The sequence below is a fragment of the Danio rerio genome, chromosome 14 (assembly GCF_052040795.2).
Source record: "Danio rerio strain M-AB ecotype USA chromosome 14, GRCz13ab, whole genome shotgun sequence".
NCBI lineage: Eukaryota > Metazoa > Chordata > Actinopteri > Cypriniformes > Danionidae > Danio > Danio rerio.
This window is the reverse complement of record NC_141034.1, coordinates 25,767,335-25,784,676: the sequence shown is the minus strand read 5'-3', so window position 1 is coordinate 25,784,676 and position 17,342 is coordinate 25,767,335. Positions and strand designations below refer to the sequence as shown.

The window sequence follows — 17,342 nt, the reverse complement described above, 5'->3', positions numbered from 1 at the left end:
AACTGATAAACCGTAATAAGTAGTATATTTTTACCACATATTTTGGCAACACTTTTTAAGTTTAGGTCACAATTCACATTATTAACAAACAATTAAACTAACACTGCTAGCTTAATAAACTAATAACAAATTAGGTTTATGTTTAGGTTAGGATTAGGGTTGCCCCCCACTGGTTACGGGCATGATGTAGTGGGGTAGTCATACAAAAGCAATATAGTGCAGAACATATTTAGAATTATAATCATACTTTGAAGGAGAATTGACGTTTAAAAAAAAAACTGAACTGTACTGAAACTAAATTATTAAATAGGCCTAAACTAGCGGAACTTAATTTACCTCCTGCAGCAAAATTATTTTAATTATAAATTTAGTGATCTACTTAAGGTAGGTCAATTTATTTTTATGCTTTTAATAAAGTAGCCTAGCATTCAATTAAAGAGCCTTTTAGATCATGGGCCAGATCGTTTTTCCATATGTTTCACAAGTCTTTAAATAAATAATTATTCAGGTCTATTTAATTATACATTTTTTATTTATGTGCAATAATTAAGACATTAAAAAGATGTAATTAAATGTAATCAGCAAAAAAAAAAAATGAAATGAAATGAAAATGTAAATGAAAATGGTAAACGTAAATGAAAAAACGTATTTATTGACTTAGTCCTATCACTTTAAAATAACAAACACTACATCTTTCTATATTTAGGCTAAAACGATGCTTTATTTCTGTTTATTCATTTATGTGAGTATGTATGTTTGTACTTTCTTTTTAGTTTTCTTTTAATTCTTTAATTTTACTTTCCTTAATGAATCCTCTTTGCCTTTAACACATTTACAATGATAATGAAGCTTGTTATAATAATCAATGAAGGAATTATGTATTATTCATAATAATTTCATTATTTCATCTTCATTTACAAGTAGCAGATTATTTACAGCTACTGTATATTTCTTTCCGTTCGTTTCCTGTCCCTTTGTGCTCCCTAGCGGCATGCAGTTATACCTAAAAACACGTCTTTACTCCCTTATGCGGCAGCAGTGCCACTTGTGGCGGTAACGGTCCTTTTAAAGTGTCACCCACTGCATGGGAGATCCATCATATATCCATCATATTTAATTATTAGATTGTGCCCATTATTATTATTTTTTATAGATGTTTTTTTTAGCCTTCTTCAGTTAAAAGTTATAGTTCAAAGAATTAAAAAAAAAAAATCTTAACTGTAAAAATATTCGTAAAATATAGTCGTAAAAGACATTACTTTTGCCTTGTATGTGAAACTTCCCAGACAGAATCATATACATTGGATTGTCTTCATAGAACTGCAATTTAAATGACAGTTTATATATATAGTTTGATGTCGTCTGATATATTTGTGCCCCTGTGACCTTGGATTCAACTCAGGAGTTCCTTGTAGAATAAAAGAAGAGTTATTTTTACAAGTAGTTTAGGATTTTATAAGGTTGCATCAATAATAACTCCTTAATTAGAGGATTTCATTTAAGGACAATTTGCCATCGGCGCTAGAATATGACAATAATCTGTTGTGGTAATTTGATGATGTGGTAATACAACAATAATAGCATTTAATAAATCCTTTAGTTTTCTCTAACTATAATACAATATGCCACACTTAACTACAGCATAATTATTACTAACGCTTTGAGAAGGGTCTGGATGGGGACCTGGTGCACTGCAATCGGAGCTGCATCCAATGCTTTTTAATGGGCTCACCTAACCCCACCCCTAACTCTACCCATCACAGTGATGTCACTCGCTCCATTGCATGCATTGTGTCTAACATTGCATTGTTTCTTGGGTTAAAGCTTGGAAGTTGACAAATAAGTTTTGCTTAAATAACATGGTTAAAGAAGTGTCATACAAAATTGTCCATAGAATTTTTCCTGCTAAACATGTTTTGGAAAGATTTAAATTTAATTTTTCATATATTTGTGAATTTTTGTGGTCAAGAAAAAGAGACAATTTTGCATCTTTTTCTCATTGTATTTACTCAAGAATATTTTGGAAAGATTTGGAATTGTTTATTAACAATAAATGGAATATAAGATAGAAATTGGTTTATTTGATGTACTGTTTTATTCTGATGATGAAAACTTGAACTGTAAAGGACAATATATTTTTCATTTGTTTATGCTGTTAGGAAAATACCATATACAAAAGAAAAAGTGGGCTCAATGTAAACCAAACTTTACCCATTTTGTGAAAGACTTTAAAGTATATGTAAATCTTTTAGAACAATCACAAAACAAAAAAGCACAGAAAACGTGAAAACATTTTATTTCATGTAAATGTAATTTTACTTTATTTTTTGTATACATATTTGCTTTTTCTCTTTCAGAAACTATGTGAAATGTAATACCTCTCGTTCTTGTGGCATTGAGTTAATAATAATTTTAAAAAAAGTCTGACATTGCATCGCTGAGTGATGCAATTTCAGCTTGCATCATAAAGGCTGCATCCAGATATTATAGGATGCTTTAGCATTCATTAACAAAGTGCTAGGCATAACAAGCATACTTTAATATGCAGCACAATATATGTTGCTAAATTTAGAAAACACTATTATTTACTATAAATTATATTGTCTTTTTATATGGGTTGCTTATTTCAAACATACAAACAAACAAACAAACAAACAAACAAACAAACAAACAAACAAACAAACAAACAAACAAACAAACAAACAAACATTCATAGCGTTAGTGGCCAATATGAATTGAATGTGAATCAATTTCCACCGTTTCTGAGTAAACATGGACAACATGTATTACTGCATTTAAAAAAACAGATTTCTTAAACAGTAAAACAAAAGAGTGTGGTCATCTAATAGTAAGACAGATTCGCAAGGGCGGACGCTTTATCTCGTTGCTGCGCGACTTCATAAAAAAAGCGCTGATGGATCTCGCGAGAGTTTCTCGCTGCACACAGACCTCCAGAGATGTGCGTTCACCCTGTATGGCGCGTACAGTGTCCAGCTGGGGGCGCTGCACTATTTCCCGGCAGCCAGTGAAGCGCAGTCCCGCAGCAGTACGAGGGGTGCGTTTGATTACTGCACAGCTAAATGGCGGATGAGGACAAGGGGCTGAAGCTCGAACAATAACACTTCATATTCCCAGCAAAGCGCTTCTCCGTCGTTTTAGTTTGCAGATGCAAATCCCGCATGCACGCCGCGCAGTCATTCATATGTGACTTTAGTGGTTCACTCGTTTAGTTTAGGCTCGACTGATTGCGAATCTTAGCGGAGCTCCAGAGGAAGTCGGTCTCTTCATGGTGGTTGTGATATGGGGGACTCGCTCGGTCTGATCGGGAAGCGGCTGCTGTTGCTGCTCAATGACGGGAGCTCGGCGCCTGCAGCGACGGGCGGAGAGGTGGAGCGGGCGGCCTGGCTCCGAGGGACCGTGCGGGCGGTCAGTGTGATCGGGCTGGCGAGCCCGGGGGTGGAGGTGAGACCGATATGACAACAACAACAACAGACCGTCAAAACATGAAACTAAACCAGCCGTAAAACGGCACATGCTAATAAACATTGATAAACGTGCCATTTTAAAATGTATAACATAACAATTGACTCTGCGGTTGAGTGAGAAATGGAGAAGCAATATCTAAATAGACATCTGAATATGTTCGAGTGCTAGTTAGCCATGTAGCTATAGCTGCAGATCTGCACGAGCTTAAATCACTGTTAAGATTATATTTGTGGAAGCTATTAATGCTTTCTGGTAATGTAGCAAACTAGTTTTTGACAGCAGTAGATTTAATCAAAGACCTATTGTAATTAAAATCTTTCAAACACAATACACGCATACAACAAAGCAATTAAATACTGTCTAACAATACAAAGGAAACGGCCCTTGTTCATGACCCAGTGCCAGTGTAGTAAGTTAATAACATCCATTGCCAGTGTAGTTATGATGTTATATGGTACTGGTAGTTAGATTTTATTAATAATTTGGTAGTGGTTAAAAGTATACTAAATTTAATTTAATGTTCAGTATATAGTATACAAACATTAAACCAACGAAATGGTTTTTGGTAATGCATGTTAATTTAGGCTTTAATTTGCTTGTAATGTTACATCGATCACATGTTCAGTAATCATCCAGACTTACTGATGTTACTTTTTTGTGGCTGACATTTTGTGTGAAAGGTATACTATGGTTTAGAAAAAGAATTTGAGCCCCTAATCAGTTCTGTAAGATCACGTGACACTGAAGTAAGGTTGCTGTAATAAATTACATTAGGTATGTTTATCAAATTTTTTTCTCAAATTAATGACCTAAAATAACTGATTTTGAGTCACAATTTATCAAAACTTATTGCATTACTTGCTTAAATAATTTTGCTGTAACACAAAGCACACATTTTTTTTATCTTAAGGACTATTGTTCTTGCAAAATTTGGGAGAGGAACTGCTTTTCTGCTTGTATTTAAATTTTTGCAGAATGATTATACATTACATTTTGTAAAAAAATGTTTAATAAACTAAGTTGTACCTAATATACTAATAGAATATTCTAGTATACTAGAATATACTAATAGAATCAATAGAAACTTAGTATTTGCTGTGCATTACTATAAATTACTATACTATAAGCAGCCATCTTAATAATTAATAACAACTATTCTGAAATATAATACAGTGCTGGCAGTTAAGCCAAATTTAAATATGGATGTGCAGTTTATGAATAACCAAGGACCAGCTAAATTGTAAGCTAAAATATTGCAATGTTCAACTGAAAGAAGGAGGGATTTAGAAGCAAAGTTTCATTGTATCTGATCATTCTATTTAAAGGGAAGTTTGTCTGATTTGGTGGGGATGAAAGATTATGATGAGTCTGTTTCAACATGGTGTGTTTGAAGAGGGCACCACTATACTTGTTTTATGCAAAGTAGTCAACCTTGTATGTTCTTTGTAGGTGTTTGTAGAATTTGAGGACAGCCCTTGGCGTAAGCGTGCATGGGTGCAGTTGTATGGGGATGAGGTGCGTGTCGTTCTTATGGAGAGTGCCATCGTTTGGGCAAACTGCAGCGATCCTTCTCTCTCCACTGCTCTAGGATCATCTGCTACACAGTGGCCTGCCTTGGTGAGTACAGATACACTGCAGGCATTTGCTGTTTTTCTGTAAATGCATTGTCTTATACTAGTTGAGAGCAGCAGATTTATTCCACCATCTACATTTTGTCTGTTAGATTTATTAACTATTTTTGTAGTTAGATTTGATTAGAATTTGTGTTTAGATTTGAGTGAATATATGGTTACTTGTGATTTTTGATTTTCACTTTTTGTACATTTAATATTGTTTTTCTGAACCCACTTATTTATTTTTTTATATTTTAGATGTTCAAACAGCTGATTGACCGTGTGGGTTTGGGGTCCGTGGTCCCTGTTGAGTTCTTTGGTGCAAGAAATTTGGCGTTTCTCCCTAATGGGAATTCGCTGCACACTTTTGAGGTCGGTGGCCAGTGAGATCATGAAATCTGCAATCTGATCTTTTTACATTTGCTAAAGCAGGACTTCTGTATAATCAAAATGTATCGACCTGTTTGTATCAACAGACTGAAAAAGATTTTACACACTCTCTGCTTCAAGAGCAGCCGGCACTTCAACATGCCATTTCAAGCTGGCATACAGACTCTGAGTTGCAGGAGATTTTGCGGAAAGGTCAGTTGGATTTAACTGAATAAACACTAATCTAAGAAAATGTAACTGCAAAGACTGAACATATTACTTACAAGCTGAAAATATAAGCTATACTTCTTTCCTCTTCTGGTCAGGATCTTACACTATTCAGGGTCGGAGAGTAAAGGTGTACCAGCCAGAGTTTGAGCAGCCCTGGGCCTTTGGACTAGTATCTCAGCATGATCCTGTTTCACACATTATGGAGATTACCATGGATCAGAGTTGTTTAAAAGTCAGTATGCAGCCTGTTTAAAAGCTAATATGTGTAATCAGTTGGTCTAAATACCTCACTGATACTCTAATCTGACAGAGATTCTTACCAATGTATGTGGCCTAGAAATACTTAAAGATTTGTTCGTGATTATCATAGCATATGCATATTATGTTTTTTCAAAATAACAGAGGCTTGATTATTGAACTAAATATGTATGATTGTAATTGTGTATTTATTTGGCTTCATATTTAATTCATCTCTTTCCATTGCATTTGTTGACGCTAGACTTCTTGCTCAATTTTTTTGAGTGCAGGCTTGACAGTGGAAATGTTGCTTCATTTTGGCCTTGCTTGTTGAGGTCCCAAGGTTTTTGGTATTGCCCAGTTCATTGTTAAGGCTGATTTATACTTCTGCGTCAAGCACATGCTAATGGTCCAGCGCACCCTTCATGGGGTTGCATAGCCCTTGCCGTTGGCTTGGTAGCTGTGCTGAGTGTGGGCAGTGCTGAGAGCCGTGAGCCCGATGGATCGTGTGTTTACAAGTGTCGAGTCCCATGAAGGAGCTTCAGATGTTATGTGTTTAACTTATGATTAAAGTTGTTGCACGTCTGCCAGTTCCCACCTCTGATTGAGAGAGTTTTAGTCTCTTGCACATTATGATAGCATTCAGAAAAAACAAAACACCTGTGATAAAACTCAATACAGAGGAACATAACATAACCTGCTGCCAGGTAGCGTTTCGGAAGTGTTATTGCAGAGCAACACAAACAGCACGCAGAAGTATAAATGCACGACTAAGCGGAAGGCATGCGCCTTGGGTCATGGCGATCGCTTGATGAAGAAGTATAAACCAGCCTTTAACCTTAGCGTTCACAGGCCCATAAGAAATACTTCTATTAACTGAATCATGGGCTACAGGAAATTCAATTGATACGTCATTTTCGTAAATCATCATTTATTGTTGCAGGGTGAGGAGACACAAGTGGTTGATCCTCGGGTTATTCACGTAATGCTTGCTGAAGGCAAGTTAAATGAGGTATGTTTTGTTTCTCCCACTGGTTGTCAACTGCAGCATAGCTTGTTTATTTTAAGACTGGAGTGTTTACCAACAGTCACTGCTATTACTTTTTCTTCCAGAGCCAAGATCGACGCAAAAAGGAGGGTGATGGTGGGAAAGGTGAGGGCAGTCGAAGACGTCGGACAGCATCTGAAGGAGATGAAGACATTACACTCAAACGTTTCAAAGGAGCCGGGGAAGGTGCCTCTGACAACCAGAATGGGAATAGCTCCAACAGGGACGCAGAGGCTATGGTAACATGCGTAGAGATGCCGGGAAAGGGAGTAGTGGAGGGAAAAGACGAAGCGGGTGGTTTGGGTGGGAGGGTGACGAGCACCTGTAGTCCAGTAGCTTTATCAAGTCAAGACTCCTCTAACAACAGCAATTCCTCTCAGCAGGAACACTCCCATATAAGGAGCACAGGTTTTGTGAAGGAGAATGGCAGTTTTATCCCAAACCAAGAAAGGATTTCTTCAGTATCTGCAGTGCTTCCTGCTTCTACTCCAACGCCACCTCCTTTGAAGCCTGCCCCATCACCTTTTTCTAACACTTTTCCTTCTTTGGGTCAAATGCCCAACTTGGTGCCCGGGGCCCCTGCCCCGAAATCATCTCCCACACTCCCATCGTCAGAGAGGGAGGAGGGAGGTGTTCTTTCAGGGTATCCTAAAACAGCTGCCCTGGTGTCTCCAGGTCCTGTGACCATTTCATCACCTTCCCAAGAAAACACTTCAAGTGTGGCTCTCACTGCTCCTGTTGATGCGAACCAAAAGCCCAGTATGTGGGGATCAACCTCAGAAGGAAATCAGGTGGGGCTTTTACAAGAACAGAATTTTTTATTTATTTATCATGCGTTATTCTCTGATGCTTATTTATATCTCTTTTTTGTATTTCAGACCCCTAAAGCCCCTGTTCTAGCTCCTGCTGGATTTGGTAAACAGTCCTGTGGAGGGGTGTTTGGGAATGTCTCAACACAGACTAATGGATCTTCCCAGGGGGACAAACCCTTTGGGTTTTCATTTAGAGGTGCAAAGGACTCGCAAAGGCAGGACTCTGATACGTCACAGAACCTGTTCTTCCAATTCATCTCTCAGAACCAGAGCAACACACAAGGCCAATCAAAAGCCTTCACATCTTTGTCCGAGTGCCTGAACAAGGAGCCGCCCAGCCTGTTCAAGTCTGCTGCTCCCTCTGAGGGTTTCAAAAAAACTGTTGTGGCTTCTGCATCCACTGGACTGTTTGGTTCAGCACCTGCCAGTGGCCTGGCACCACTGAAAGAGCAGCCAAAAGTGCCTGATATCAAGCCTGCAGGCAATGGGATCCTTATGAACAAGCCTTTTGGTGCTGTAGGGGAGGCACAGAGCAAACTCCCAGCCACTTTTTCTTCTGCCATAATTCAAGCTGCAAGCTCTACAGAGGTGCTGAAACCCTCGGGATTAGGAACCAGTGGACTTGGAAATGCCAGTGGTGGAATTAGAAATGTAAATAGCTCAACCCCAGTGAGTAGCTTTGGTCTGCTTGCTGGCAACAAGGTTTCCGATGGACACGAGAACCTGTTCTTGCAGCCCTCGAAGGAGACAAATTCGTTTCTTGCCTATGGCAGAGGTGTTCCGCAAACCCCTTTTGGTGCATTGACATCTCCAAAGTCTTCATCTGCCCAGTCCGCATCTGCTGTTTCACCTTCAGGCAGCACCAGTCTGCTCGGTCAAGATCCTCCTGGTAGTGATGCAAAACCAAATCTCTTCACTATGGCAGAACCTCCCAAGGGAATCTTAGCCCCTCAGTTTGCAGCTCCTGCTCTCATGACCACTCCGTCATTCACATCAGTTGCACAGGATGGACAGCAAATATCCAAACCAAACAGAGAAGGATCAGATGACAGCTCTGGAACCCTTCTCAGCACTGAAGCAGAAGGTGTCTCTGTGCCCTTTGAGCAAAGCAAGTTTTCACTGGAGGAACGTCTTCAGTCTATCAAAAAGGATTCAGAGTCCAGTAGTAACAGTGACTTGTCTGATTTGAGTGAGGGAGAGGACAACGCTGGCCAGAGCCAGAAACCCGATCTTCCGGCAGGCAATGAGGATAAGAACAAGGCCCAGGCTGCAGCCAAGAGCCGGCCACGGAGCAAACCATTTAAAGGTAAGGCTTGACTATTGCATGCTTCATGAGGCGGTACAGCTAAAAATGAGCATTTTTGTCACAATTTTACATTGTTTGTCCTCAGGATGAAGTGTTGTATTGGACTGCAGTAGTTTTTATTGTTTGGAAAGCAGTGGAAGCATTGAATAATTTTTGATTTTGCTTAGCTTTTGGCTTCATGACTGTATCACTTCATGGCATTGTAGTAAGATCAATATTAGTGGTTGACCTTTACATCATTTGATATTTCAGATTTTTGTAGTGATTGACATAATTCATGAGTAAGTCGTCTAGAAGAACTCTTTGATTCACCTAACAAATCCCAATAGGATTTTTATATTGCCTTTTGGATTCTTGCTGAATATAAAATCTAACCATCAAACGTTTTATTGTTTTGACTTTAATAATTGAACCCAAATAATTGTAAGTGTTAATACAAGTATTCCGTGGGGTCTTAAAAAGTATTAAATGTTGATAAATCGCATATGAGAAAATTAAGGCCCTTAAAAGGTATTAAAGTCTTAATCACGGGGTCTTAAATTTTGTTCAAGCATTGTCCAAAGTGTTTGACTCCAAAAAAGCATAAATATATTTATTTTCCTCCTAATATTAACAACGGCTTGGTCGAAACATTTAGTCAAGCTTCTCCGCCCGGGTGATATCACATAATTTGCGACAAACTGGGGAAGGTGATCTCCACATGTAGTGAAATGATTGAGCGAAACAGACAGCAAAATGGGAAAATGTAAGTTTGCGTACTCATGGTTGGAGAAAGATGAGTTTAAACAGTGGTTGAAGCCTGTCCCTGAAAACAAGCACGTAATTTATTTTTTTAAGCTTTATTTCTTCCAAGCTTATCTGTGTTCTGTTGCATGGTTGTGCTCCATTGATTTATTTACTACAACTGTTTATTAAGGGAAAGGTTTGATACTGATTAGAACTTGAAGTGGCGATGAGGGCTTAAAATATTCTGAGAAGGTCTTTAAAAAGTCTTAAAAGTTATTGAAATTACCTTTAGGATTCTGCATATGCCATGAAGTATAAATGGGAGTGTTAGAAACTGTTTGTGCCATAGTTTTCTACAGTTTTTAAAGTCAGTGGCAAGTTTCTGTCATTGCTCAAGAGGGTGAGGGTAAATTTGTATTTTTTTTTCCACTTGATACATTTGTCGTTCCAGATGTTAGGATAATGTGTACCACTTATTTTGAGCTAAACTGAAATGTACCTGAGTTCGATTGACAAAAAAATAGTGATCTTTGGTGTAGTTTATTGGAACTCCATTTAGGTTTGTATCTGATGTAAATTAATTTATAGTAAATATGAAAGCAGTTAATAGTTAATATTGTTTTGCATGAATTCAACAATATACCATTTTTATTTTGCTAGCTTACATTGTTAGACTTAAGGTGAAAAATTAAGCTGTGCAAGTTAATACACAAAAAATGGTATGATCTTTTATTAAAACCTAACCATTTGTTTCTGTTTGATGGCTTTGTTAGCCATGGCCCTACAACAGTTAGTTTGCTGTGAGTCTAGAATGACGAAGCTTTACAACAATAAAACAATATTGGCCACCACTAATCAATATTTCATAGTGATATATCTATTAACATTCACAGGTTGTAATTTGGGTTTATATGTCATCTCTGTAGTTGGACAGTCTGTGTTGAAGGACCAGAATAAGGTTCGGCGCTTGAAGCAGTCTGGAGAGGCCTTTCTACAAGATGGCTCTTGCATTAACGTGGCTCCCCACTTGCATAAATGTCGTGAGTGCCGTCTGGAGCGCTACAGGAAATCGCGTGAGCAGGACTCTGATGATGACGACCCAAATGTAGCCTGTCGATTCTTTCACTTTCGCAGGTGAATATGATTCTGGTATATTTAGCTTTACTTATATCTGAACTGTGATACTGATGAATTTGACTTGTGTTATGACAGGTTGGCTTTCACTAAAAAGGGAGTTCTTCGTGTGGAGGGTTTTCTGAGCCCACAGCAGAGTGACAGCATGGCAATGGGCCTGTGGCTTCCTTCCATCACAATACAAGAAGGACTTGACCTGGACACGTCCAAATATATTTTAGCAAATGTGGGGGACCAGTTTTGCCAATTGGTCATGTCAGAGAAAGAAGCCATGATGATGGTAGAACCACATCGTAAGTTACAAAATTTTAACAGTTATTTAAAATTCATTTAAGGCGTATTTATACCTAATAATAATCTAAATTATTTCCAAGAAAGTTTTATATAATACCAAGGGCATGGTTTGCACTTGACATTGGTGGGGATAGGTGAATACAATAATACTATTTATCAGAGTAGCACGGTTTGTGCTTATTTTAAATGTAAAATATACATTTTTACTTGAAAATTTTTATTTATTTAAAAAGGTGCCAATGGGATTTTCCTTTTTTGAAATGTATGAATGTTCCAGGTACAGAACAAACATCAACTTTAGGCTCTTTTACATATACAGGTTTTCCAAGATCTTGTTAACTTTGGTTGGTCAAAGCAAAAGTTAAGATTTTGTTGTTGAACCACTGCACTATTATGACATTTAAAAATATAAAATACTAAATTCATAAAGATAAATTAAATAAAAGCATTTTCCCTCAATAAATTATGCACTCTCATGTTTTATGACTAAATCAGAATCCAAAGGGCTATAGATTTAAACGATAATCATAATGTTTATTTATTTGAAGTAGCACTTTTCAGAACCTTGTTTGCTTATTTGTGTTTTTACAGAAAAACTTTACCTTAAAAAAAGTTCTGTTAACTGAAATTAAATGTACAATGAAATCTAAAAATAATACATTAAATGAATAAACGCATAGTTATTTGTGTAAAGATTTTCTGATAATGCTTTGTGATTTATTTATTATTCATTATTATTATTGTTTTCAATTATTTTTTATAATTTTTATTTTCAGAAAAAGTGGCTTGGAAGCGAGCTGTCCGAGGAGTGAGAGAAATGTGTGATGTTTGTGAAACAACCCTGTTCAACATCCACTGGGTTTGTCGTAAATGTGGCTTCGGCGTTTGTCTTGACTGCTATCGACTACGCAAGAACAGGCCACCTGAAGGTAGATAAGACAATAATCTGCCACATTACTTATGATTCAATCCATCACCATCAAGGACCACTTTCATGTCTGCATGTGTCTGATTCTCTATCTCTTTTAGTGGAAGATGGTCCTGAAGAGGAGGTGTTCTCATGGCTTAAGTGTGCTAAAGGCCAGCCACACGAACCACAGAACCTCATGCCAACTCAAATTATACCCGGCACGGGTTAGTGCATTTATTTACTATGAAAAAGCTCATATTAAATCAAAACAACTGGAGCAACAAGCTAATTTGTAATGTTTTTTGCAGCATTGTACAGCATAGGTGACATGGTACATGCAGCCAGAGGTAAATGGGGGATTAAAGCAAACTGTCCCTGCACTAGTCGGCACAAAACGTTGATGCGGCCCAGTGCTCCAAATGGTCTTTCACAGGTGAGTTGCATCCATAACTAATGAACCGAATGTAGAATGACCTCTTGCAAATTGCAGAACATTTACATGTATTAATTTAACAGATGCTTTTAATCAAAGTGATTAACAAATGAGGATAAAATAAGCTTCAAAAGACCAGATAGCAGGAATAAGTGTTTGTAGAAAACTGTCTGGTGCATATGGAGAGGAAAGGGTGTGTCTTCTACAGGTGGTAAATAAAGAGAGAACATATACGTTTTTTTTATTCTGTGCTTGAACCTGTGTTATTGTTACTGTTTAACCCTAAGTAAAGGAACACTTCACAGTTTGGTGTGAATTGATGCTCTGATTTTACGTTATCACAGAGCAAATAGTGCCAAATGGTGCTGAATGCAAAATGGTCAATTGCCTTTTGACCAACATAGTAGGGTTGTGCGATATGGGCAAAAGAAACCTATCACGATCTTCTTAAACAATATTGCATTTTCGATTTTAATCATAATTTTGCCACAGACAGACTGAATCTGTGTTTACATTATGAATCTGATACATATTTGAAAAGAAAAACAATTAGATCTTTATCAAAGACCTGCAACATGGCTCCAAAACAAACTAAATAGAACTAAAAATAATCTAACGTTAGTAAAACTGTAAAAAATTGTCTCTAGAACAGACCTATTACAAAACAAATGTGTGTGTGACTGTGTGTGTGCGGGCCGTCAAACTCAAGTAGGGATGCACCGATACCATTTTTTTGGATCCGATCCTGATACCAAAATTCTGAGTATCGATCGATACAAATTCTTTCCCGATACTTTTACAGTTTCTATAGTTCTGGTGCTCAAATAATATATCTTCTTTAGTAAAAATAACAGACCCATGGCCTACATTATATGACACACGACACAATCTAACTAAAACATGATGCCTGGTATAAACTATAGGCTACATTATTTGAGCATTCATTATGACATTGATCTGATCTGTTGTGGTCCAGCTTATGTTTTCTTTTTTTAATATTCGGATTTTTCTTTAAAATCTGTACTAGACAATCACCATTGACCCTAATCGTTGGTAAAATAACCAGCATTTTAGCAAAGCCTGATATTTTCCAGCAGGTTTGAAGCAGACTAAACTGTCTGAGGCCTGGTTTACTTAATACACTTTCCCTCACCTAAACTCGCCGCTAGTGAGATGGAGAAACAGGTAACCCACTCTACTCCAGTGCTGTGAATGCGATCTGCTGGATGATCACACAGTGCAACATGATGTAGGAACAGCAATAAACTCCATTTTACGGATCAAAATGAACCTATTTAATGCAGAACTAAATGAACAAATAGTCTTGGAGAGTTTTTCGTGTTGTCATGAGCACGACACAGTTTGAAGTGTGAATGAATGAAGAATGATTGACAGGCGCAGCGGAGGGAAGCTCTGAACTGAACATGAATTACAGCGCTTGAATATCCATCTGTACTTCACATTAAACTATTGAATGACTTCAGACCATTTGGGGATAAAGTAGGCCTGCATGACAACTTTCCAGTGCCTTATAATAGGCTTCCTTCATGGCTTTTGTTGGCTTTAGAAATGACACAAAATATAGCACACGCGCAAGATAGGATTTGGATTGGTACTAGCTGGCCGATACCCGATCCATCAAAAATATGCGGTATTGAACTGATATCCGATCCAAGTATCGGGATCGGTGCATCCCTAAACTCAAGTAAGGCTCTAATGTTTTGCTTGACCAAATCTCAGAAGTAGCTGCGTGTTTGTTCACAGATTTGTTTTGTCATGTATAGAGCTCTTTGTGACGCTGCCGTAAAATAGGACATTCACATATTGCGTCTTATGCGCACACAAGTCTATAATTTCCAGCAGAGGTGCATGAATTGCATGCACAAATTGGGATTGGCATGCACGTATTTCACATGCACCCAGCTGAAAACATCTCTTTTTAGACAAACTTTAAATGTAACTTTTCAGAATACCACACCACGAGTCATGTAGCAAGAACTGACCCATCAGCTTCATACTTTGTATGGAATATACACATTTCGGTTACCTCAGACAAACACAAGACACCCGGCACACCAGTGCTTTTTAATTCTCTATACATAAAACTTGTATTGGAACTGCAGCAATGTTTTGATAGGTTGTCTTCCCTTGGGAAAACGGTTTATGATCACCAAACACCGACAAAGGAGCGACCACAAAGCACATAAAAAATGCTGAAGTAAGCGACACGCTCACACTTTCCACATGCTTTTAGACTCAATATATGACTGACTTACAAATAACCTGGTTCTGCCATACATCAGCCTTCCTGTATCTAAAGTAACTTAATCCCATACCACAGATGTTGAATTTTTTGGCATCAAGTCCTCCTGAGCTGAACTCATCATCCCTGTATACGCAGGCTATTCAGTCTCCTGTTCTCTCGCTCCGTCTAGGCGTGTCGTGTTATGATTGGTTCAAATACCATGCTGTGAGAAAATCGTGCATGTGCAAATTTTGATTTTGATTAGTATTTTTAAAAATCGCACAGCCCTACAATATAGTAATTTAAAATTTTTGGTTCAATATCAGAAACCTAAACTATCTATCATGGTAAAATATTACAATTCTTAAAAGCAGGACATTTTTGTCAGTGTCTTTGCCGACCTGTGACTTTTATGTGAACATTCTCTGTTCTCAGACACTAACCATAACAAACATTCAGCACACATTCCTTTCCCAAACATTTTTTTTCAGCGCCTACACTGTTGTTTAAAATTGATTTCAAACACTGTATAGACAGCAAGTTTAGTAATGTCAATTTAGATTTTCTGCTGATGAAATGTTGTTTTAATTTTGAGCCATGTTTTTTTCATATACATTGTGAAATTAGTTTGAGAGAAATGTATTTCTTAAATGAAAACAGTTGTTGCAAAAAATGTTAGTTGGTAAAAGAAGTTAAGAGTAAAAAAAGAGATCATTTCATTCAGGATAAATTTCACCGTATGTTTGACAAATATTATGAGGAAGGATGATGCAGACTCTAGAACCTTTTTGTAAACATTTTATGTGCTATTTATTCAGTCAATGACACTGACACTAATAATAATAAGCAAATAAATACATTAAGGTCCTAGGGTTGTGCTGATCGACGATAGTATCGTGTATCGACGATTGGCAAAGATATCGCCAAGAGCTGAAACCTATAACTATTTTACAGGCTATGTTTAGCTTGTTTCGCAATTAATATAGACCTATTACACATTTTAAGTGCAAGCCATTAAGTCGTTGATCATTTGAGACTCCTTTATAACAGCACTCCCGCAAGATTCTCTCTTGCTTTTATATTCGTTATTAATAGCCTATTTAAGTGTTTAAGGGGGGCCATAGACTATATTTTCAGTGCATGCATTGACTGCTCCTTCAAATACATGGAAAATACATACTTGTCTTATTTGTGTTTGATTTGATAGAATGATAAACACAGACATGCGCATTTTTCTGAAAATAACCTATTATTTAAAAATATGTTAGGCCTATATTTATTTATAAAGGCTATTAAAATATATTTTATTTATTTAAACTAGCCTATATTAAATTAAATTACAGTCTGTAATTTACCATTTGTTTTATCATTAAAGAATTATTAAACAGATTATTAATAACTTATTAAAGAACATTTTACTAAGCTCAGTGAAAAGTTTTAGGTCAAATAGGCTATTTAATTATAGAGCAACTACTAACTCGCCGCAGCCATGTCTAAAATGAAACTTATCAGAAAACAATAAACACACAGCCTATGCCAAGTGCAATAATTGTGTTAGATCTTAGCAAATACAAATGTGACACTGTTGATGATTCCTTTTGTGATGATTAGACCTGAAGCTGCGCCGCACTCAATTGAACAAAAACATGGAAAACTTTACTGCATAGTCATGTGCGGGCAGTCCTTCATCTGCCTCCCGTCTGAAAGAATAGAGCATCCTTGTTTCTTCTGTGCATAGATAAATATAATTTCATTTGCTTTCATCCATGTATATTATATCCATTTTGCAGCAGTCCTGCGGGCTGAGGATAACGGCATGAATCCAAAGTCACCATCAAATCCTGTCCTGCGCTGCACTGTTCCATCGAGTCTTGTTTGTAATCATTTCAGTGTCAGCGCCCATTTAGCTGTAAGAGTGTGGTGATTTGCATTGGTTTGAAATATTATCCAAGATCAAACGTCATGCAAATGCAGTAGGTTATTAAATAAGTAAAGAAATCAGCCGAAAGGTTATTAAATATCTTTAGATATGGGTAAATATAATAATCAAATATTATATATACACTGTTATTGTATAACGATGGTTTGTCCTGTAGACTATAAAAAAAAAATAGCTTAAAGGGGCAATTTTGACTTTAAAATGATTTTAAAAAAAATTAAAAACTGCTTTTATTTTAGCTGAAATAAAACAAATAAGACTTTCTCCAGAAGAAAAAATATTTTCAGACATACTGTAAAAAATTTCTTGCTCTTTTAAAGGTCATTTGGGAAATATTTAAAGAACTAAAAATTCAAAGGGGGGCTAATAATTCTGAATTTAACTTTATATGGCTGTCAACATCCCAATGTGTGTTGGCGTTTCATGACTCTTTAAGGTTCTACAGTCAAACATAAGGTTAGGAATACACAGGATTAATTGTTAACCCCAATTAGCGTGAAGTGTAACAAAGAAACATTATGAGTTTGGATTGAACGATGTTTCACTGTTTTAAATGTGA

The 17,342-nt window shown here is 37.0% G+C and overlaps 1 protein-coding gene across 12 annotated transcripts in view; it reads left to right on the top strand.

Moving 5' to 3' along the window:
* Window positions 1-3,063: 3,063 nt before the first annotated feature.
* Window positions 3,064-17,342, top strand: part of kdm3b (lysine (K)-specific demethylase 3B) — a 37,634-nt gene continuing 23,355 nt past the window's right edge. For 4 of the 12 annotated variants that reach the window (XM_087281415.1, XM_087281411.1, XM_087281413.1 and 1 more), the window contains exons 1-14: window positions 3,064-3,462; window positions 4,936-5,103; window positions 5,358-5,471; window positions 5,576-5,681; window positions 5,795-5,931; window positions 6,880-6,948; window positions 7,050-7,223; window positions 7,368-7,775; window positions 7,863-9,102; window positions 10,755-10,962; window positions 11,041-11,255; window positions 12,033-12,185; window positions 12,286-12,390; window positions 12,475-12,599. In XM_087281415.1, the coding sequence (XP_087137541.1) occupies window positions 3,301-3,462; window positions 4,936-5,103; window positions 5,358-5,471; window positions 5,576-5,681; window positions 5,795-5,931; window positions 6,880-6,948; window positions 7,050-7,223; window positions 7,368-7,775; window positions 7,863-9,102; window positions 10,755-10,962; window positions 11,041-11,255; window positions 12,033-12,185; window positions 12,286-12,390; window positions 12,475-12,599 (3,384 nt within the window). In that variant the 5' untranslated portion in view covers window positions 3,064-3,300. Of the gene's footprint in view, window positions 3,463-4,935; window positions 5,104-5,357; window positions 5,472-5,575; window positions 5,682-5,794; window positions 5,932-6,879; window positions 6,949-7,049; window positions 7,776-7,862; window positions 9,103-10,754; window positions 10,963-11,040; window positions 11,256-12,032; window positions 12,186-12,285; window positions 12,391-12,474; window positions 12,600-17,342 lie in introns of all 12 variants that reach the window. The other 8 variants (XM_087281414.1, XM_087281410.1, XM_087281412.1 and 5 more) reach the window with 2 other exon arrangements.